Below are 22,415 nucleotides of genomic sequence, written 5' to 3'. Positions count from 1 at the left end.
TTCTGATTACTGAAATAATGATTAGCACTAATACTTGAATTTGCTGAATATCACAGCTTAAATATTTGGTTTTGCAGAATCACTGTAACTGACATGTGAACTTGATGCAGATTTGCTTTTGCATATTATACCAATGAATGAATTTAATAATTAAAAATTTACATGAATTAAAAATATAATAATTAAATAATATTAAATTCGTGTGCTTCTTAAAAGAAAGACATTACAGATTAAAATAGACATTTTCTTGGTGTTTCGCTGATCAAAACCACAATATATTGAATGCTTTTCTAGTCTCATTGGGATCTTTTTTTATTCTCATGGAAAAGAAGATTTGCAAGAGTCCTGAGCACAAGCCTCTTCTTTCTGCTGTTGAATAGAAATTGAAGTACTGCTCTTAAAGAAATGATGACAATGAGACTGCACTTCCCGCGTGGTTTAACACTTTTGTTGTGAAATTTAGGTAGAATGGCAGTATAAGGTAACACCCAGAAATTCTTCTTGATATGTTACATGGGGTTTCAGTGTTCTGGAATGTCACATTGCCATAGAGTGGTGGCTCTAATAATGTGTCTGTACACAATACTGATTTTATATTGATGGGTATACCTTTTTCTTTGAAAGTGCTTGATATGGTCTGCTGCCCTTCTGAATTATGTAGTTAAGTGTGATAAAGAATTAGATTTGTAAAAAGTTCTGGTGCCTGGGAATAGGGCAGTAGAGCTGTCATTTGTTCAAGTGCTCCTTTGAAATCTCTGTTGTGGGCAAGATGGAGAACGGGCAGTGTTGTCTACTGGGAAGTTGTTGTAGTCTCCCTAAAACTATGCTGTTGTGTTACTTTTGAGGGTGGAAGTTAGGAGAATGGAGGACAGAACTGTCACAGACTCTTCATTCTACTTCTCACTTCTGCTGTCTCCTTACTTAGGTTTTCTTTGTTACACCAGGTGCTCACTGCTGCCATGCCATTACAGGCTACTGCTTTTCATGCTTGCCTTAGCAAAATCTCTTTTCTACTGACTTCCCAGACTGTCCTCAGTGCTCAGTCATCTTATCTCGCCCCTCTTTGTGCCCCCTCCCCTTAGCCCCCCCACACCAGTTCCCCGAGGAAAGTTTCCTGTCTCTTAAAGTTTCCTAAAGTTCCGTCTCTTTTGTAAGAAATCCTTGATGTGATTCACCTGGATAATAACGGCACCACAGCATCCTCTAGTGGCTTTCTTGGCTTGCCAGACTTCTGGCAAATCATAAGTAGGGCTCTTCAGGTAGACTTCCAAGGGAGAAGCTTTGCTGCTGACTGGCAGCAAAGCACTTGATTCTTGCTTGAAGATTGTCAGTAGCCTGCACATACCTGCTATGCACAAAATGCAACTAAGGACTTTTCAGCCTCTTTTAACACCACATGCTTAGCTATGGTTAAGTGCACTTTATTGCTGTTGTTTGTCCTATGTTCCCTAATTTTTTTTCAGGACTGTTTTGTCTGCAGATACCAAGAAATCGCTGCATCAAGTGTTCTCTATCAAAAAATTAATAGTATTTTAAAAAATAACTTGTACAGTGAGTTTTCTCAAAGGATTGTGATGACTTTATAGACTTCCACATCACCGTATATATAGTTCTGTCACTTCAGACCTTCATATTCTGATCTTTAAAAATATAACAATTGAAAAGCTCAAGGTGTTTCTTCCTAATGACTTTTTTTTCTGATTGAGAAGACCCAAGGCACTCTTTATCCCCTTATTGTTCTTGCTGTAATGTTTTGTGGTAGGTAGATGGTATCTACAGAGAGAAAGGTGTAGTTGCAGGTATCAGTGGTTCAGATTAGAAGGGTGCTCAACCATCTGTTAAAACAGTGCATGTACACTCCTTAAGACAAAATAGCAAAGTGGGTGTAAAGTGGTTTTCTGCTTGCTTTTTAAGAAGTATTTATAAAATCAAGACTTTAAAGTTTGAGAAATACTGTACCACAAACAGTGCCATTACATAGCGGCAGATGTGTGACAAAGTGTGAGTGGTAGCAGTAGAGATTTCTGGGATGATGCCTTTCATCTTTAACAATAGAAGCCTATCTGTGGTTGTAAATTTAATCAAAGTTACTTTCTTTAACAGGCTGGACTAATTGAAGCCAATGGAGAGCTTAAGGTGTTTATAGACCAAAACCTAAGTCCTGGAAAAGGTAAGAACACCATTTTTAGTAATATTTTCCGTTTCTTGATTTTTAGTAGTTATGTATATTGCTGGCTTTAAACTGTTTTCTTAGCATAGTTTTTGTAAAACTTTTATTAGGTTATATAATCAGCAAGCAAACTGTAGATTTTCTGCAGTTTATAATTATCTTAAAACTTTCTGTGAAGTTCAGTTGTGGTTCATCATCCCGTGTGTGATCTTCTCATTAGTGTAGCTGGTGTTTAAGCATAAAGATTAGGATGTTCTAAAACATCTTTTGGAATGAAGAAGTTTAAAATGGGCTATGACAGTTTTTATGGTAGTACATCCACACTAGTGCAAGCTTATCTCAAAATATATTGTGAACAGAACTCTCTTGAACTTGCAGATAATGCCTGTGCATGTATGATAATGTAATTTAATCGTTTAATAAAACACAGGTTATAAATTGGAACTTGAAATTGATACATAAACTCAAAAGCTAAGAGTTTGGTTTGGTTCACAGTCATCTGACAATTTATTTTGGTGTATGGCCATTTTCTATTGTTGTTGCTTCCAAATGATGACAGTCTGGTTTATTCTTGTGTGTGACAGATGTTGTTTGATAGGCTATATGAAGTAGGGTGAAATTTACATTAGGACTGTCTGATGCTTTCACAAACCTTACTGTTGACAAATCTGTTGACTTCATGCATTCTTGGATTATGCTAGTACTCTGAGATTAACCTGTAGTCCATTTATGGTGAACGTTGTTAGTAGGACTGGCTCTAGTATTTTATATGCAATTCCAAGAAACCCATTTAATTTCTGTCACCACCATTAGGTACATCAGGTATGTTATTAGAATCTCACTAGACTCTCTCTTTGACATTCCTTTGTCTGAAATATCCATTGCTTTATTAAAGGGAAGTAACCAGCTGATTTGCCCTGTTGTTGTTCTTTTGGTGGAGAGGGCATTAAGTGTTGAATAATGATAGGTCTTAACTGATCCAGGTGTAAACACAGTCACACACCCCTGAGAAATTTTGCTCAGTGTGCAGGTCCTGATCCTTAACAGCTCTACCATGTGCCCTACGCCTATGGGCAGTAAAACTTGTGGTTTTGTTAGGGCCGATACTTAGGAGGGTGCATTTAACACCCACGTAGGTGTCTGTGTCTAGACCCTGTTACAGTCGGTGGAGAGCTAATCAGAACAGTGCAGTCTAGACAGCAAGAGTTGGAAATATGACTGTTTAATTATTACATAGCTCTTAAAGTGGGCAAAATAGAGGCCATTTTATTGCTTATAGAATTTTAAAAATAAATTCAAGTGATTAAGTAGTTTATTACAGGCCTGCAGCTTGTTCGGTTTGAGAGTTGAGCTCTACTCTTCGGTTTGAGAGTTGAGCTCTACTCTACACTATGACTAATACAGCAAACTAAGCTGTCCTCTGTTAGTTTCTGCATCTCATTGCCTTTAAGGGCATTTTATAAAGTTAATGGACAGCAACCCAATCTTAATATTGAGAAGGAACAGCTATTTCTCTTGGCTTGATGAGTTTATGGGGTTTACCTCTAACTTATCTGTATTTTACGTGCAGGCTCTGTGGTCTTAATCAGAGATTAAAATCGTAAATATGTTGTCACTAAAGTATTCAGATACGTTTTAGAATTCATTCACGTAAATAGTACTTTTTTTTCTGTGCCACTTTTTATAATTTTCTGGGGTTTTGTTTATTCTTTAAATGTCTTGAAGTGTAACTACTGTACACAAAAGTACTGTAACTAGCTGACTACATTATATGCCATTATACCAAAAGAGTGCAGTTCTCTCTGTTCTTTTAAATCTGTGCAAAATTTCTCTCAATTTCTCAATTCAGTCCAGAGCAGTCATGGAGTAAGCTTTCCATGGAGTAGCAGAAGTGTGTCTGGTTTACTTACTTACTAGGATGAATTGAAAGGGATCAGGAAAAAGTCTTCCTGTTTTTCTTTGGTGGTCATCATTAAAAGTGGTGTTTGATTTTTTTGGTTGTTTATTTGGGTTTTTGAGTGGTTTGCTTACCCCACTTTGCTGCCCGCATCAGTAGTAGTTGGGCTGACTTTTCAGGGAGAATGCAGGAACCTGGCTACTTTTTGAAGTCCTTCTTTTTATGCTCTCACAGCATCACGGTCCTTGTATCAATAGTATCAGAGGTTGCATTCCACTATCTTTTTGGAAAAGTCCAACTTTGAGACCCAGCAAATTAAGAATGAAAATTCAACAAGAAATGTATGACTTGGTTCAGTTTCCACTTGTTACTAGCCATATGTGAAAGGAGGAGGAGTTTGGGTGTCAGAAGAATAAAGGTTTTAGAGGGATGGTAAAGGACAAAAAAATGGTTTGTGTGCTGGGTCATAAGAACATGCTTGCAGAAGCAGTTAAAAAGAAAGAGCAGAATATTGTTACTGAAATGGTCCTGTAACACTTTGTCAAAGGGCTCTAAGGTGAGTATGTGACTGGTAGGTGTATGAATCAACTATGAAAAACAAGCAAAGGTTGACCTTTCTGGCCAAAACTGGTTAAGATGCAAAAATTCTTACAGCCTATAAACAGCTTTGTTGCAATGCTTTCAGAATAGGCTGTGAATGGACTTGTGTAAATTTTTAATCTGCAGCAGCAGAAATCTGGTAACTGTGAATAGATTCTTTTTAGATGGAGTTTTATTAGGATATGTTGCTGTTGTTTCTTAGATGAATAATGAAGAGGGAACATCGCTCATCTTGCTGAACAGTTATGCTGAATAATTGCTTGCTTAAAAAGTCCTTAAATTGTAGAATCAGAGAGAGAAGATATGTTAGGGAATAATCTCTGTATGTGAGTCCTACCCATATATTTGTTTCCTGACTGTTCATTAATATCCACTGTCAGAAACAAGTACAATGTAGACAACTGTTTCACTTTAACAAGTGGGGACAAGCTTCCAGTAGTTCATTTTGGAGTGACTGGTCTCAGCCATGAACTCCAGATTAGGATTTTTGTTTTAAAGCGAAAACTGACTTTATTTATTTTAAGGGGAGAAAATAGTATGTAAAAAAAACCCCAAACAAACAAAAAACCAACAAAACAAAAGCCAAAATAAACCCTAAAAAAACCAAAAAACAAACAACCCCCAAACAAAAACAAACAAACAAAACTCCCAAACAACAACCTCAGTAAGTTTTGTTTATAATGCATGAAGCACATAAGTTTGAGTAAATTAGTCATGGACGTAAAGTACCATTCTAGAAAATGCTCTACACATTTATTTCTTAAAGAACATCTTTAGTGCGACACAAAAGATATCAAACCAAACGTGGTAGAAATGACATGGCAGCTTGTGTTTCCTCCAGTGCCTGTGCAGCCTCCAGAAGAGGTTGACTGTAAATTCACCCATGTTTTCTGATACCCCTCTGTATTTCCATTTACTGGAGTGTAACACTCCACTTAGCCCTGAAAAAAAACAGTGTGAGTCTGAAAGGGTTATTTTACGTGGTGAGCAGGAAGGTGGTTTTCCAACTGGCCAATTCATTTTGAGAGTTAGTAAATACATATGGGTTGGAAGGAAGGAAAGAATTTTTAAGAGGGGCTAACCTAGTAAAACTCCTTCACAAATTTGTGTTTTCTATTGTTATTTGGCAATGAATTTTAGAGGAGGAGACATTTTGCTGTTCCTGGAGGTTACATTTTGAAGAGAAGTGCTACATTCTGGTCCTCGCCATATTTACATTAGTGTTGATATTTCCATATTAAATAGCACACTGTTCAATTCTAATCCTGTCCTTTGCTTGTGAAGAAATTTGGATGAAAGAAATTATCTGCTTCAGATGAGTGCAAGGGGAAAGGTAACCAGTTGTATTTAATATTTTGTTGAAATTAAAGATCTTGATTTAAAAATTACTCGGATAGAAAATTTGGGTCTCTCATGCCAGTAGGTGGCATTATTGGTATGTAACTGGAAAATGGTTGTACATCTCTTAACTCTTTTCACCTCTTACACTTTAAAATAAGGTTCCACATCTTACAGGCTAATGTTATTCACATTTCTGATTTGGTAATTGAAAAAACAGAAGTGAAACATGTAACATTTTGAGGTGTATATAGACTCATATTTCAACACTGCCTAACTGTAAGATTGTCTTGTTCTTTTTATTTGTAAGAAACTTTTGCAGTGTAATGTTACTGTTACTTTCACTTGCAAGTTCAAACTCCCTGAATTTCGGCAGTGACTGGAGTTGTTCCTTTGGACTAGAATTAGAGATCAATTGCAGAGCCCATGAATTATGCTTTAGCAAACAGATATATTTTTGAAATTGGTTGTAAAATGCCTGTGTATTATTGCAGTGAGGTACATCCTATTATTGTTAGTAAAAGTCGAGCTCAGGAAATAAAAGTGTTCCTGGAAATAGAAATGGTATTTTGGAAAATCTAAAAAGACTTTTTAAAAATCTAAAAGTAGACTACACAGTTTATTTCAAGACAGACTTGAAAAGACTGGTGTGTAATACTTGAACTATTACTAGTCATATCTAAGGATGATAAGAATCACCTAAAAGTCTGAGTTGGTGTAAGAAATTAATAAGTACTACACACTGGAGAAGATTGATGTCTGTTCAAAAGCTCAAAATTGCTGTATAAGCGTGTTTGTTGTCTTAGGATGGTATGACTTGATCAGTAAGTAGAGGTGCTTTTACTTGACTTGGCACACAACTAGAGACAGTCATCTGTGCGTTGTCATAACCTGTAGTAGTTTGATAACCTCAAAAAGAATTCAGTGTTTTCTGAAAAATAACATATAACTAAGTAATAATATAAAATATATACGATGTTGGTGAGAGAGCCATTAAAAACTGCAGTGTCACAGGAGTGACATCTGAGGAATCAGTCTTTTGCTGAAGCCCTGGAATTGGAGTTAGCTTATGGAGGTTTCTGCGGCAGGAGAAAGCCAAGTAAAATTGAGCAACTGAAACTTTCAAGTGTATAGGATAAATTGCTTTAAGGCAGTTTTTTTGTCAGTTTTTATTATCTCAACTGAATAGTACAGTCCTTTTGCTTAGTGGAAGTTATTTCTTGAGTAGTTAATTTTTCTTACTTTTTTCCATACTGGAAATAAATCCTTTGCCTTGAACAGCATCCAAAGAAATAGTTAGAAACGTTCTTTATATTTGCAGTTCTGAATGGTACCAAACTGTGGTTTTCATTTCTGTTAGCAGGCAATACAGATGTTTGGCTCTTAACAAAGGAGGAAGGTACTACTGAAAGCACACTGAGCCATCAGCAATTTCTTGGCTGAAATAGCCCAATGCAACTTTCTTGAGTGGCAAATAAGAAATAGCTGAAGATGGTATGGAGAGAAGTAGAGGCCATCACTAGAGATCAGTGAGTCTAATGTAAGGTCTTCTAGAACACTATAGCAATGTTTGAAATAAGACCCGTGACTTGAAGAGACCCTCAGAGAAATCTGTATCTGTAATCCGATAACCCAGAGCTTTTCAATGGCAAAAAAGAACCTTTTCAAAGGATTAGGTGTACTCAAGCTACTTTATATTTCTGTAAGAGAGTCTGTTTGATTTTTGATTCCAAACTTGTTAATTTTTCAGACAGTTTTCTAGACACCACCCTGGGATTGAAGGGTGGCTCACTGGAAGGAGAGGGGCAGACAGTGACCTCAAGACTAGTTTGGTATTTGTTATTTAGTGTTCCGTTTATTCTAAGCAGTTGTTTTGATGAACAGGTTTGGAGCTGCAATTCCATTCAATATGGAATTTTGTTTGTGATGTTGAAGTCAAATTCCCTCTTCTCCTCCTCCTATCTCTTCTTCTCAAAAGGAATTAAAAATCCACAGACATAAAACTACCAAAACTGAATCTATAACATTTTCAGGAACATTCTCATAGTTTTCATGTAATCTTAAATCAATCATTTGCATCTTTAGCAAGTACAGGTATGCTGGCTTTATGTAACTTTTATTCCTACAGACTTTTTTCAGATTCCCAAAATAAGGATTGTAGTGCTCCAGGTAGCACCTGGCCTTCTCAGAAGTGACAGTAGCCATGGAATCTTGTGTCTGTGTAATTTCCTTAAATCTTTTCATGTATCACTGGTCCTTTCTTTTTGGTCTCCCAGAAGAGACTGCTGGGCTCTTCAACTGATAATCTCTTAAATACAAGTTTTATCAAGTTATTGATAGTAATGTTATGTTTTTAAGAGCATGTCCTATTTGACCTGTGTTGAGGCTGGCTTTATGTTTCTGCCTTTGAGATGTATAGATGTCCTTATGCTAGATTCTAACTCCTCCCTTAAAATGCATCAATTTCAAAGCTCATTGTATAATTAAAACATAAGTTTGCTGAGCTCTTTAGCGTGGTTATAAACAGTTGAGCTCCAAAATGTCACGTGAAAGGTTAATTTTCTTTAGATTTCTCTTAAAATGACCCTTTACTTAACTCCTGGTCACATATATTTTTTCCAAACTGATCTACTAGACAGAGTTTGGTTGAGACTGTTGCAGGAGATGGTAGGAATTATTTTGCATTCTGATAAACCACTTTTATTCTGTATGTTCTTTTTTTGGTGTTGCAATAATTCAGAAAGTGGTTGCAAAATTACCTTCTTGCCAAATCAAGTTCTCACATTTAGAATAGTTGTTCTCTGCTAGAAGACAGACTGAGAAGACTTAGTTTGTCAGAGACTGCATTATCAATAAATTGAGTTGTTTGATTGCTCTCACAAGGAAAGAAAACATAAAGGCAGATAACTTCAGAAAATGATGTGGCACCTAGAATGAATGGGATTTCTGCTCCTGGGACAAGGAGTAACTCAGGTCATCCTCTTTGACCTGAACACCGAATTCAGAGTCATTACTGTTTCAGGAACTGGAGCGGTCACCTTTTTAAGAGATCTACAGCATGGTCTGCAGAGGGCACTCACTCCTTCCTCTGATTTGAGATGTACTGTGTCTTTTTTCTGTACATCTTAAGTTATTTAAAATGTTCTTAATTGACTGTATCACCAGTCCTTTAAACTGCTGAAAGTCTGCAAAGTATTCTTTCTTTTTGGTAAAACTCTTTGATTTGGTTTTATGTAGAACAATGCTCCAGTTCAAAAGTTCTCCCCTGAATGCAGCATGTCATCAAAGATAGCACTTACTTGTTTATAGACAGCTAAATACCAGGTGTTGTTAAAGGGTGCTACTGCTTTTGTTAGGCAAGTTTTATATGCCATTATTCCTCATTCCATGTGTATCATTCTCTTGGGTTTGGAGGTCTCCTGGAACATCATATGTTCTACTTCCCTTTAGGTTTAGTGGTTGCTTGTACTAAAAAGTGGTTTTCCAAACATTTGGGAGACTGAGAATTTAAGTAGTAGTAGTAGTTATATCGTTCTGTAAACATTTTTTCCTGCTTTACATGGCCTTTTTGTGCGGTTTCCAAAGTCTTAAAGGGGAAAAAAAAAGATGTCAGAATTAGCAGATTTAATAATTTGTTTATTTTGAAAAGGAAGAAGACTTGATGCCAGCAACACTGTTTGCAAACTTGTGGTTGTAATTTGTCATATGCACATTTTATGTTGTCCATAAAGTACAGGATTATTTGGATTGCGGTGATTGCTGTTAAGAGTAGCAGTAATTAAGAAATGATTAGTAAAAATTCTTTTGAGAAACTGAGCTGTCATTCACTTGCAAAGCTAAGTTAATAAAATTATTTCTGCTTGTATACTTGACAAACAAAACCACAACACATTATGAGCCTTTGATGAAAATGCAGATGAGTATGAGAAAATTATTTGCATGAGAAACAAATGAGAATATAGTAGGATTCACTTGGGCAGAGGCAAATTGAAAATATGCTTTTTTAAAAAAATCAGGGTTTTTCTCCCTTTTTTTTAATCGGTATAGTTGAACAGTTATACTCCCTATTTAGTATGATAACTTTTATAAATTGACTTTGACTTTGCTTTGAACTGTGAAGCACGTGTTATTGTTCTTCCAGTTACATTTACTTTTCCTTGCCAGTCAGTTTGTGCTGCACAGACGGACATACCTTGCAGTTTCTGTGTAGAGCCAGGTTGGTTCAATTGCATGAATTAACTCTGGCACAGCACCACAGGAAATGTTAATGTAATTAAAAACTTTAAAGAAACAGTGTGTACTCTTCCCTTCACACAGATGTTTTAGTTGCAAGATAGCTATTTCTGTTCAGAAAATTAAATTAATTGGGAGGCTGGAGGTCATCTAATCTAACTCTTCCTTCAAACCAGGGTCAGCTTTGAAAGCACAGACCCCTTCAGTCATTGAATTTTGCTGTGTATCTGTGAGAAACCTCCAGTTTAGCCTGTTGCCATGCATTACCTTTGTGAATTTTTTTCCTAGATGGAATTTGCTGTGCAGCACCTTGTGACTATCCCCTCTTTTCCTTTTGCTGTGTCCTCTGTCATCTCTATTTAATAGTTCAAGGCAGTGTTTAGATTTCCACAAATAACCCCTCTCGCTCCACCTTAACCTTCTGCACAGGCTGCACGCACCCTCAGCTTCTCCTTGTATAGGATATGCTCCAGTACCTGAGCCATACTGGTGTTTTCCTGCTGCACTCTCTCCAGTTTGTTAGTGCCTCTCTTGCACTGTGGGCCCCAAAACTGAACTGATTAATCCAAGGACAGCATAAAGGGTGCTGAAGGAAAAGGGACCAATCACTGACTGCTGTTGTGCTCTCCCAAAAGCAGCCCAGGATGTTGTTAGAATAGGGGAGGTATTTTTGGGGTCTCATGCTGCTTGTTGTCTGCCTGGACTCCCTGGTGCTTTCCTGGGCATCTGCTTCCTAACCACTGACTCCTGACCTCTATTGATGTGTCAAGTTATATTGCCACGAGTGCAGATTTTTTGTCTTTCTTGACTGCATAAAAGTTTTTAATAAACAACATGATAGCATAAAGAATTACTTTATTTTTAAATACGCCAGACAAACAAACTCTCTTGAGTGCATCTGAAGAGCAGAGAGATGATCAAGATGATTAGGGAGAGTCTCCGGGCAGTATTGTTTTTTGTGAAGTTGTTTATTATTTATTTAGAAGTTGTCTTAGGAAAAAATTCATAACGTGAATGGTTAGAAATCATTATCAGAGAATTGTCTACCTGTGAATTCTAAAAGGACCTAGCAATGGTGCTTCACCAGTTTCTGAAGGGCTCAGATAACTGCAGATGATGAAGTCAGACTTCTGTTAGGCGTATTGGTTGAGTGCATGCCAGAGAAGCAGCAGATGTATGGACAGATGTGAAAATAGGCTTTAACAGGGGTTTTCTAGAGGTAGGGGAAAAGGGAAGTTATGAAGTTACGTCTTATCAAAGTCATGCTCGGGAGAGTCAACAATCATGTGGATAAGGATTATCTAATCAGTGTGATGTCCTTGAATTTCTTAAAAATAACCAAAAAAAATTATCAAGGTCCTTAATCAGCCTGTTAAAAAAACTAAGGTGTGATAGAATGGGACGGTCCCCTTCCCCCCCATATTAACCATTGGGTTAATGATTGGTGAAAACCAAATGAGATACAATGAGTACCCCAGGTGAGCTATTCACACCCAAGAGAGATCTTGAATTAGTGGTAGGTTACATTATAGAAATACGGTATTGGTGTTTAGTGGAGACCAAGCATGTTGAATTTTGTGAATTATTTGGAGAGGTACAGGGAATAAAGTAGAAAATGCTATAGCATACAGCACTCCTTGGTCATGAATATTGCATCTATCCCTGTCCTCTGCAAAAGAAAGGGTGGTAGAGCTAGAAAGAGTATGGGCAACAAAGACCCATCAAAGGTATGGAAAAGTGATCAAACAGATGAGGTGTCTTAACCTTAGAAAGCAGTTACAACTCTTGTTTTGTACTGGAAATACAATTTTCAAATGGCATTGTTATTTTTAAAGCAATGAGGAGGCGGCTAAAAAAAGACATGTTGACCTCCACTTCAGGAAGCTGAGAAGAAGCTACACAAGCACTACTTGCCAGGGTAGTTTATACTGATTTATTGTATTCTGCAGAGAGGAAGAACAAACACAATTCAGGTCATGATACTGATGAGTGTACTTCAAGGGACAGGAAGGCATAACAGACTTACGTTACAAACTAGATAGCTGCTGACTTTCTGAAAGAACACTGGAAAATGGGTTAATAATGGAAGAAGGACGTGCTGCTGCATCCTGTTTGGGGGACTGAGAGTAGATTCTAGTGTGAAGCTGTCAGTTAGACATGGTTTGGTAACAAGAGCTGGGAAATAGGACCCTTCTGAAAAGCAAGGGCTTTAACAAGATTTGAATTGTCCTCAACTTCCTGTAGATTTCCTGAATGTGCAAAGAGGGATGGTAGATGTTAAGGACCAGTTAAGGCCCTTCTGATGCAACCCTTGTAAAATGCTTACTTATTGCTTCTGTATTGGATAATGGGAAAAAGAGGAATGAGCATTGTGCCAAGTCCTTCTGACCCCCCCAAGCCCCTTTAAAAGTGATCTAAGGGAAACAACTGTTTAACCTGACAATCAGATGACAGTTGTTTCAGCAAAATAAATGTCTCCAGTATTTCAAGACTGTTTTGTCTAATTATTCTCTTTCTGTAGTATTTGTTGCTTCTTTTTCCTTTGTTTTGTTTTGGGGGGGGGGTGGGGGTTCCATTTGGAGGTTGATTGGTTGTTTTGGGTTGGTTTTGGTTTTGTTTCCTAAACTACGTCATGGGGCGTCAAATTGTTAGAGGGTGCCTGGCTTGGTATTTTTTTAGTTGATTATACTTGCTGATTGTGTGTGGGTTACAAACAGGAAGAGAGCAACCTTTCCTGCAGGGTGGTTCTACTGTGTTGCATGTATCTTCCTGAAATAATGGATTCTTGAAAATGTTCTTTAATTCCCTTCCTTCAGCTGGGAGGGGACACTTAGGGGAAAGTTGGGAATGTTCTCTTGGAAAGGCCTGTGCTAGCCAAATTTTACCTCTTGTAGATCAGCATGCCTCAGAAGACTCTGCCGTATTGTAGGGCTTTGGGTGTGTTTGTCAGGTGGTGCTGGAAAAGATTTCAGTAGCCACAAAGGATAAGGGTAGGAGAGGATTATGCGTTTTGTCATATGCCTGTTGCCTCTGTTACTCTGCTTTGAGAGAAAAATTGGAATACAAGGAATTAAAACACGTTCATACTAGATCACTGACCTGTAAGGTCACGTAGGAGAATGTTTGAGAGAACGTACTGTGAATCTTGATTTCCTTTTTTTTCTTCAAATATGTAAATTCTGCATTTATATTGAGACTCCATGGTTCAGGAGTAGTTTCTATTAATATGCATTGGTATAGTATAGATGAGACTGAAATTGCTAAAATAATACCATGTGGCTGACCTGAAGCTATCTACGTGTATTTGTTTTAGGGGTTGTTTCTCTGTTGGCTGTTCATCCTTCTACAGTAAATACGATTGGAAAACAGCTCCTGCCAAAAACATTCGGACAGTCTAATGTCAACATTGCACAACAAGTGGTAAGGAGACTTTACGGTTTGTTTTTTATTTTTATTTTTTACTGCTTGTGCTGTTGTTTACACTTACTGTAAATGTGCTTGGTAGTCAGTTGTCATGGGCGGATAGTCTAAGCTTGTTTCTAATTTTAATAGACTTATGTTAAAACAAATGTTCTTTTGTATAAAGAAATTCAAACATGACTCTCAAATCAACGTGCAGATACCTGACTATTCAGGTGGCTTTGTGTTTTGCTAGTCCTACCATTTAAAACTAATGGCTCTTTCAGATTCTGCTTTGAAATCTGACATAGGGAAATGTAAATAAAGTCCATAAGCATATTTTTTATGGAGATTGGAGTTAGGGGGAACAAAATTGAACAGAGAACTACATTTCTGTCTTAGATGCTCTTTTACTTAAATACTGTTGTGAACTTTGTGTGAGGGGTATGAAATGTTTCAAAAAATTTAATGATGCAATAGGTAATATATAGGTTATGATAAGTCATTTTTGTAGTGATCAAAATTAAAACTCTGAGTATAGTTGGTCTCAGTCTTTTGGAAAGCAACTGTAGCATGTAGGCATCTGAAGTGGAATGTCTTATATTTGGGTTTCTTCTTGATAGGAAGGCAGTTTCCTGTCTGCCTTTCCCTTAAGCTGGCTCTAAGGAGTGTTTTATAATTGAGGCTGCCTGAACATATAAACTGTACCTCTTCATCTGTACAGGTGTAGTGCCAGATCATTCACTGGTGCTGCATGTCCAGCAGTGGTGGTGAGTTAACCACTTGTTGTAGCCACTTGGAAGTGAGTGTAGTGAGATCAGTTTAACTAAATGAAATTGCTCCTTCAGTAGGAGGTGTTTTATCAATAAATTTCCAAACAAATAAATTCAGAGTAGTTAGGCATTCTTTTCATTTAAAATCAGTAATCAGCAGTAGGAGGAGAATGTTTAAATTATAAATCGTAAGCCATAATGGCACAGAGGGGGTCCCTTCTGGGCATTGTTGTGAGACTACATACATACTGACTTAACGCTGAAATTGAAATGTTCTTTCAGGTAGATTAGAAAACATTTTCTTAGAAGTATCAAACCCATGGGATAATAATGATTAGAAAGCATCTGATGATTTTTTGAAATTTTCAGCAGTGACTAAATCGGGTTTTTTATGTGTGTGTGTATATATATATGTTATACATTCTTGTGTCTTCTGTAACAAGTTTAAATTGACAAATCCTCAGCTATATTATCTATGATTAATTTCACACCACAACATTATTTTAAAAACGTGGGAAACTTCCATTTGCAGTCTTTTTTTTCAGCACTTTGTCTTACTCTAAAAATACTAGTTGTTGTTGTTTTTTTTTTTTTTTAAAGGAATGGGCCCATAACAGTATATTAAGTGAAAAAAAATATGCTTAGTTGTATGTTAAAGAAGAGATGGTGGGTTTGTGTGTGTATATATAGAGAGAAATTTTGGATACATTTCTGTTGACTTTACAGTTCTGAAGAGGATAGCAAGAACTATAGAAAAGATTACCTCTCAACCCCTGAAAATTAAGAGGAGATAAATTTTCCATTAGTGGGTAAAATGTTCTTGGGAAGCAGAGCTGAGGAATTGGCCTGTGACCCTGCTTAACTTTCTAACTTTGGCAAAACCAGGTTTTAAATATTAAATACTTAATTTTTGAGCTGTTGTTCTTTCTTCAGGTAGTCTGATTTCTTTTTCTTAATGCTGTCCTCAAATAAGTTTTTTCTCTTGAGTACAGTGGAGTGTTTGGTCTGTCTTGATGTTTTTCCTGTTCTGATCTTATTGATTATTAATAAGCTAAACTGTAATCTCGTTCTTTTGAAAAAAGGAAACTTAAGAGAAACAGCAGGTGTTTCTTTTTCAACTTCTGCTTCCCACACACAGTCCCTCTGTTTTCTCCAGAACCATCCTCTAATTCTATCTATAAGATTTTGTTTCAGGGTGTTCCCAGTGACTCAATACTGTTAAACTCTCTTCTTTCAGTCATTTTTGTTCATGAACTTTGGAGCAAAAGTTCGTGGCATTAGCATTTCTGTTAAGGAGCCAATAATATTGAGCAATTACTTAGAAGATTCTGAAGCACTGGACTGGAGAGTCTTCCTTAATAGAGATACATTTAAAGCGTATAATTCTGGCTAGTTTTTAGATTTTTGTGAGTTAGAATGGGAATGCAGAGTAGGTTTTGAATGTGTTAACCAGACTTCACTGTTCCACTCTAAAAATGAGCCTGTGAATTTGTACACACTTCATTTCTTCCTTTGTACTGTTGAGTATTTCAGGACGCTACTGAGCCCAGTAGAGATTCAGGGCTTGCTGCTGCCAAATGGTTTGTTTTTCTCCCAGTTGTAATTCATCCCCTCCTCCCCTGTACTCATTTGGCTCTCACCTTACTGCACAATGATATAAATTGTAGATGTGGTACCAAGGTGATGGTGGGGCTCCTTGTGGAATTAGGAAGCTAGGTAGTACAGTGGGACCCTCTAATTTTAGCCTCTGCAAGCAGGGTGTTGAATCTTGCCTTGCAGTCTTGTGTCACTACATCCAAGGCAATAAAAACTGGCTAACAGCTTTCCTTGGTTGTATAGTCTGCATTACTTGAATAGCACACAGATGGTTTTCACAGTCTTTTGAGACATTTGGGGAGCCAGACCAGTTGACAGCAGACCTGATAGTATTTCTTTTTCATGGGGAAGAAAGTGAACAGGTTCAGATCTATCCTGTGCCTGTTTGGCCGTCCCCACCCTCTGTTTCCCGCAATCAGAAGTTTTGGTTATGAAAGGTAGTAGAGGAGATTACTTGGCATTCCATAAAAATTAGAAACAATTCAAGTATGGATGAAAGCTACTGGGAAAGGGGAGTACCTAAGATGTTCTAGCTGTCAGAAGTGGATGTAGCAAATTTCTACATCAGCTACTCAGAGAGATGACATAATAAAAGGAGACAGTATTTGGGAAAACATACAGCTGTTGGAAGTTCCAGGCAGCTGAAATCATGAGCGTCTCATAGTCACTAGACTACCTTTTGCATTGTATATTTGAAGGTTATTAAATTTTTTGTTCATTTTAACTCTTACGCATAAAATGTTTCATTTTTGGTTTTTCTGTTTTACTCTTATTGAGAGTAAATTATTGAAGCTGGCCTGAGAAAGAAATTTTAAAGTTTCACTGCTGAAACAGAGTGTAGCTGCAGGAAATTATGGCAAGCAGGTGGTTACGAGTTTAGATTCATTCTGTGCTTGTGCCACTTACCTGATGTCAGGGATGCAGTCTGCTGTTTCTGCTGGGAGATGAATGTACCCCCAAAAAGTAGGCATATCTTTCTACAAAAGAGAAGTCCGTATGGTATCATTTTGTTTTCCTAAATCCATATTCTCTAGAATGTTACATTTATAACATTTGAGTGATAAAAAACCTCATCTGCAAAAGTGGGAGTTCTGTTTCAGCTAGTTTCAGAGGTAGGAAGGCATAGTTCTATGCCTGATCAGCAAATCAGCACGTCTTGAGGACCATTTACCTATAAGCTGGAAGACTCTGATGAGCTGAGTGTGTGCTCTTTACATATTCACAGTGGAATGGTTTCGCCTGAATTGATGTCACTCACTGTGGTGATAAGGAAAGTTCGCCCTTACTCTGCCCTCATCTCTAACATGGTAGTTTTGACTAGTGGTAGGGGTTGACAGCGGGAGAGAATTTGGCCTTTCTTGCAACAGCTCTGCATTTTTTCTCTGCTTTTACTGATTTTCAGATCTTGTTTCCTATGTTTGTATTTTAACTGTAATTTACTGCAGCTTCTTCATACATACAGTCTGCTAGGGTTGGGGGGGTGTTTTCCTCATTTTTTCCCCCATTTCTTTGGAGGGAGAGAGTGTGTGTGTGTGTTTTGATCTTGTCTAAGTTAGTGTTGAACAGTGTTAAGAAATCCGGCAAGCATGAACAGCTCATTTAAGAAGGATAAAACATAAAAGCATGTTACTTATGGGGTGCCCTCACTAAATAATCTATAGGCTGAAGGTTTTTATGCTAGTGTGTTGAAATTCGATGCACCTAATAGAAGTATGGAGAAATAAGTATTAATATTTGGATAATGCATCATTTGAATTGTGCCACTAATGAGTATCTTGGAACACTTATCATTTTCCAAATTATTTTGTCTTTACTGTAGGTAATTGGTACACCTCAGAGACCTTCAGCGCAAAATACTATCCTGGTAGGAAGTCCACATACACCTAACACACATTTTGCATCACAGAACCAGACAGGAGATTCTTCACCTTGGTCTGCTGGGTGAGCATAATAAAAGTTAAAACTAATTAATAAGTTGTTGGAACTTTTGTTTTAATATTAATTGTGATAGTGTGCGTACTCCTCAGGCTAGCAGTGTGAGAGAGACAGTCTGTTTATCTTTCCATCAAGAGCACTTCACTATTAAGGTCTAGTCACACAAGAATAAGAATGAGTACATCCTCATTTGTTGTAAAAGAATCCAGAATATTTTTTGTAAGCTGTGGTAGATATTCTGACATTACTTACATTTAGAGAATTTCCCTCCTAAAAGGACACAGGAATTCGCCTGACTTGATTCTGTGATTTCTCTTTTGTTGGTATATTTTCAGAAAAATACAGTATGTTTTTGATTGAGCAAGGGTATCTCAAAGTATAATTTGAAATGAGAATGTAGTCCTTTTTGGGAAAAGGTATTAGATACTAGGAGAGCATTCTTTTGGTGTGGTTTTTTTTAATGAAAGCTTTTTTTTAAGGGTCTCTTGTTAAATGTAGTTACTTTAAGACTAAATTTCTCATCAGTGGCTTATTCCACATAAATTGAACCATAGAATCAGCCAGCTTGGAAAAGACCTCTGAGATCATCAAGTCCAACCCTTGATCCACTGCCACCACAGTTACTAGACCATGGCACTAAGTGCCACATCCAGTCTCATCTTAAAAACCTCCAGGGATGGAGAATCCACCACTTTAGAATTATACAGTGAAATGAGGTGTGGATAATTGTGACGTTCCATTGCTAACACTGATTTTGTTAACACTCGTAATTTTCCTCAAGTTACAAGGAATGTTTTATTTTAAAAACTTCGTAGAAGCAGAGAACTTTGTTACACTGCTTGTATCTTGTAACTTTGAAGTTTCAATAGCAACTTCATATTCTGTATAACTTCAAATCAGTGGAATAGTAATAGCATAATGTTTAGCGAGTTCAACCAATACCAGACTTCATCTGTTCAGTCAGTATCAGACTTGCATAGAAAATGCTCAGTGTATCTAATTTTTTTTGTTGTCAAACTAGATGGGCTAATTTAAATTAAAAATAAAAATTATAAAAAGAGGCACAAAAAGTTCTCTTACATAATGCAGTTTTCACATTTTAGCGTTTATCCCCTTATCTCTTCTTGTCTTGAAGTTTGGATGGTTTTCTTTACTGACTTCTTCAAGGAATATCCCTATTTTTAACTCATTATCTGCTATTGGAGACGTTCCAGGTCAGGTTGGATGGGGTTTGAGCAGTCTGATTAAGTTGAAGACGCCCTTGCTCATTGCAGGGAGATTGGACTAGATGACCTTAAAGGTCCTTTCCAACCCAAACTATTTTATGATTCTGTGATTCTACTGGATCTAGCAGAGTTGCCAAAAGAATGAATTTCTATTGCATTTCAGCGTCAAGATATTAGAATTGTTGAATATTGTAAATTGTAGGGGAAAAAAATGTAGGAGAGAATGTTGGGAAGGGGTGAGAACGAAAGGGAAGGCATGTTTTTTGGCAGCAGTGTGCTTGTATTTCAAAAAGAGCCATAAAATATTCCAACGTTCAGATCTTAAAATATATATTATCTGTATATTTAGGAAGCGGAACAAAAAGGGCGAGAAGAATGGCAAGGGTTTACGTCATTTCTCTATGAAGGTTTGTGAGAAGGTACAAAGAAAAGGAACCACCTCATACAATGAGGTGGCAGACGAGTTGGTTGCAGAATTCACGACCACCGATAATCACATTTCACCAAATGAATCAGTAAGTACATGGGAGGTCAATTACAGGTGAACTGAATGGGGGAAGAGAAATTTCTTTTGAGATTTTTGTGTGTTTCCTACTGCTAAATGAAACAGGTCAGACCCTAACTGAGTTTACCCTTTTACTGTAATATACAAAATACAAAGTATTTTTGACACAGGTGTGTTTTTGATTAATGTTCTATGTCTACAGCAGGCTTATGACCAGAAGAATATTAGACGACGTGTCTATGATGCCTTAAATGTCCTTATGGCCATGAACATTATCTCTAAGGAGAAGAAGGAAATCAAATGGATCGGTCTACCTACTAACTCGGCTCAGGAATGTCAGAATCTAGAGGTATGTGCATTAGGAGGTTTTGCAGTGGCTTTGTGTTTGAGTAAATGTTTACAGCTTTAGTATGTTCTGATACAACATGTACATGTAATCTTCTGAGATACCAGCGCCCCAACTCTTTTTTTCTTTTATTTGTATATACTGAACACACACTCTTAACTTCCAGGTTATTCAAATGTATCTTATTTTAATTCTGTGTCAAAAGTACAGCGCTTATCACAGCTTTTACAGTATATGTGAAATGGTTCTGAGTGGAAGTTAATAAAACTTAGAGATTAAAGTGTATTTCCAGCGTTGCAATAGTGGTGCTCAAGAGTTGGGAAGATTTGTTTTCTCCAGATGCCAAACAAATAATACCATCAGTGATGGTAGATAGATGTTGTGTGTAGATCAGTATGTACAGGCAGCTCCATTGCTGCAAATCTTGCATTTTTCTCACAGTTGTCTTACATGAACGTGTCAGACTGTCTTATTGCATGTCTTGGGGAAGAAATGAAATGTTTTGTTCTGAAAGCAGTTCATAAGTTCTGGCAACCTATTTTTAGTATCCTGAGATTTGCCAGATAATAAAGTTGCTGAGGTTTACTGAAGGAAGTTCACTTTATCAGAATAGAATGAGACTTTGTATTTATTCTTAATAAGTCTAAATTTCCTTCAGCAGGACTAAAAATCAGTGGAGAAGCAGACAAAGTGAGGGGATAATTGGAACAAAAATGTTTTGAAGGCTTATCTACAAAGGGCTGATTCTAATTGTTGTTTGATAATAATGATTATTTTTCATTTAGTACTGTAATTTTTGTCTAGATGAAGTAAATGCAGAGTATCTAATCATGAATCTGATATTTATTTAAATATCATCCCAAGTGAAAATTATTGGTTAAGAGAATGATAATTGGGGCATAATTAGTAGGATGAGTATGGAAAGTGAACTGGTTCAAAGATGACAATGCTGTGTGCTGAATAGGAAACTATCAAGCTGGGGGGATTTTAAAACTACATTTCCTTGTATCTGTCTCACAAAGTATGGCATTGCCAGCAATGTTGGAGCAAAAGAAAAAGAAGCGTGGCTCATTCAGGTGGATTTGATGTCATGGTTGATAATGTCCTAAAGAAGGGTAGGAAAATCTTAATACTGAAGTAAAAAAAGCAACTTAGAATTTAATAATGCACAATGAAGGTTCATGCATTTCAGATGGGAACAGTGACAACTTCTGATTAAAAGAAAGTGAGAACTTGTTAATTGACTGTCAGAAGCGGAGGAAAGAGTTCTGTTAACCACTGAATAATTGAGCCACAAGTGTAATACAAGTCTTGAAAACAGCGGAAGTCTTGAGATGTGTTGTGCTTGAGGAAATTGCAGGGTTCCTTCCTTCCCTGTTATTGCTTCATTATGAGTATTCTAGCTCCTGTTTCTTCAAGCTCTCTTGACATTTAAATTATTAGTAACACTACCTGTCAAGATTTGCAATAAGATTCTCTTTAATGAGTTTGTGGAGGCTAATGTTTAATTTGTGAAATTGTCACACCTAATAAAGTTTGTTTTGCTATTGCATCTAATATTGTTTAGCTTCACCCTTACAGTGTTGAATATCAAGCTAAATAGTTTATAAGGAACACAGGAATTTGAGGGGTTCCCCATCAAGTATTAATCATTTTAAGTGTTTTTAAACTTGTCTTTTGTATGTAAATTAGAATAATAGATTGGGTAAAATATGTCCTGATAATGCAAGAGAGAGAGCGCGTGGGACAGTTAATAAAGTTTGTGTCTTTAATCTGCAAAGCAGTGTAGTTTACTTGTACGTGATAGCAGCTTCATTTCTTTAAGTGTCTCTGATGGATCTTCTCCAGTATCTCCAGTATTTCTAGACTCTACGTCAAGTGGATCCTTCTGGTCTATCTTTACCTCCTTGAGAGAATTCCAGTAATTCTTTGAGGCATAACTTTGATTTGAAAATATGTTCTTAGCTTCTTCCCAGTCTGTTGTACTTTATTCCCCAGTGTTCCAGTTCTGCTTTTTGTTTCAGTTTCCATCAGTAGTACTGATGTGAGTCATGATCATTCCCTAAATTATCTGTAGGATCTTAATGATTGATATCGTATCTCCTTCCTCCAGTTCTCTGGTATTGAAGTGATTTTAAAGGGAGAAAATGTTGGTATAAGATTCTACTCAAAACCAACAAACAATTCAACCCTTTTTTTCTGTTTCAAGGTGGAGAAACAGAGGAGAATTGAAAGAATAAAGCAAAAACAATCTCAGCTACAAGAACTCATTCTACAGGTACAGTCAAGGTACTCTTGTCTATAGGGCAAGGTAACTTATATTTGTATTCCTGTTGTTTTATCCCAAGGGATATGAGGGATGGGAAACTTGTAGAAATTAGAGGTAAATTTCAGGAT

At 36.9% G+C, this 22,415-nt stretch overlaps 1 protein-coding gene across 5 annotated transcripts in view; it reads left to right on the top strand.

Annotated features, from left to right (window-relative positions):
• Positions 1-22,415, top strand: part of TFDP1 (transcription factor Dp-1) — a 39,588-nt gene that overhangs the window by 12,046 nt on the left and 5,127 nt on the right. For 4 of the 5 annotated variants that reach the window (XM_027884637.1, XM_027884635.1, XM_027884638.1 and 1 more), the window contains 6 exons: positions 2,104-2,170; positions 13,552-13,658; positions 17,826-17,947; positions 19,517-19,682; positions 19,875-20,021; positions 22,228-22,296. In XM_027884637.1, coding sequence (XP_027740438.1) covers positions 2,104-2,170; positions 13,552-13,658; positions 17,826-17,947; positions 19,517-19,682; positions 19,875-20,021; positions 22,228-22,296 — 678 coding nt within the window. The remainder of the gene's footprint in view (positions 1-2,103; positions 2,171-13,551; positions 13,659-17,825; positions 17,948-19,516; positions 19,683-19,874; positions 20,022-22,227; positions 22,297-22,415) is intronic. The other variant, XM_027884639.1, reaches the window with a different exon arrangement.

Source organism: Empidonax traillii, unplaced genomic scaffold, assembly GCF_003031625.1.
Source record: "Empidonax traillii isolate 1590-97213 ecotype Southwest subspecies unplaced genomic scaffold, ASM303162v1 scaffold151:size923898, whole genome shotgun sequence".
Classification (NCBI taxonomy): domain Eukaryota; kingdom Metazoa; phylum Chordata; class Aves; order Passeriformes; family Tyrannidae; genus Empidonax; species Empidonax traillii.
This window is presented reverse-complemented; position numbering and strand designations above follow the sequence as displayed.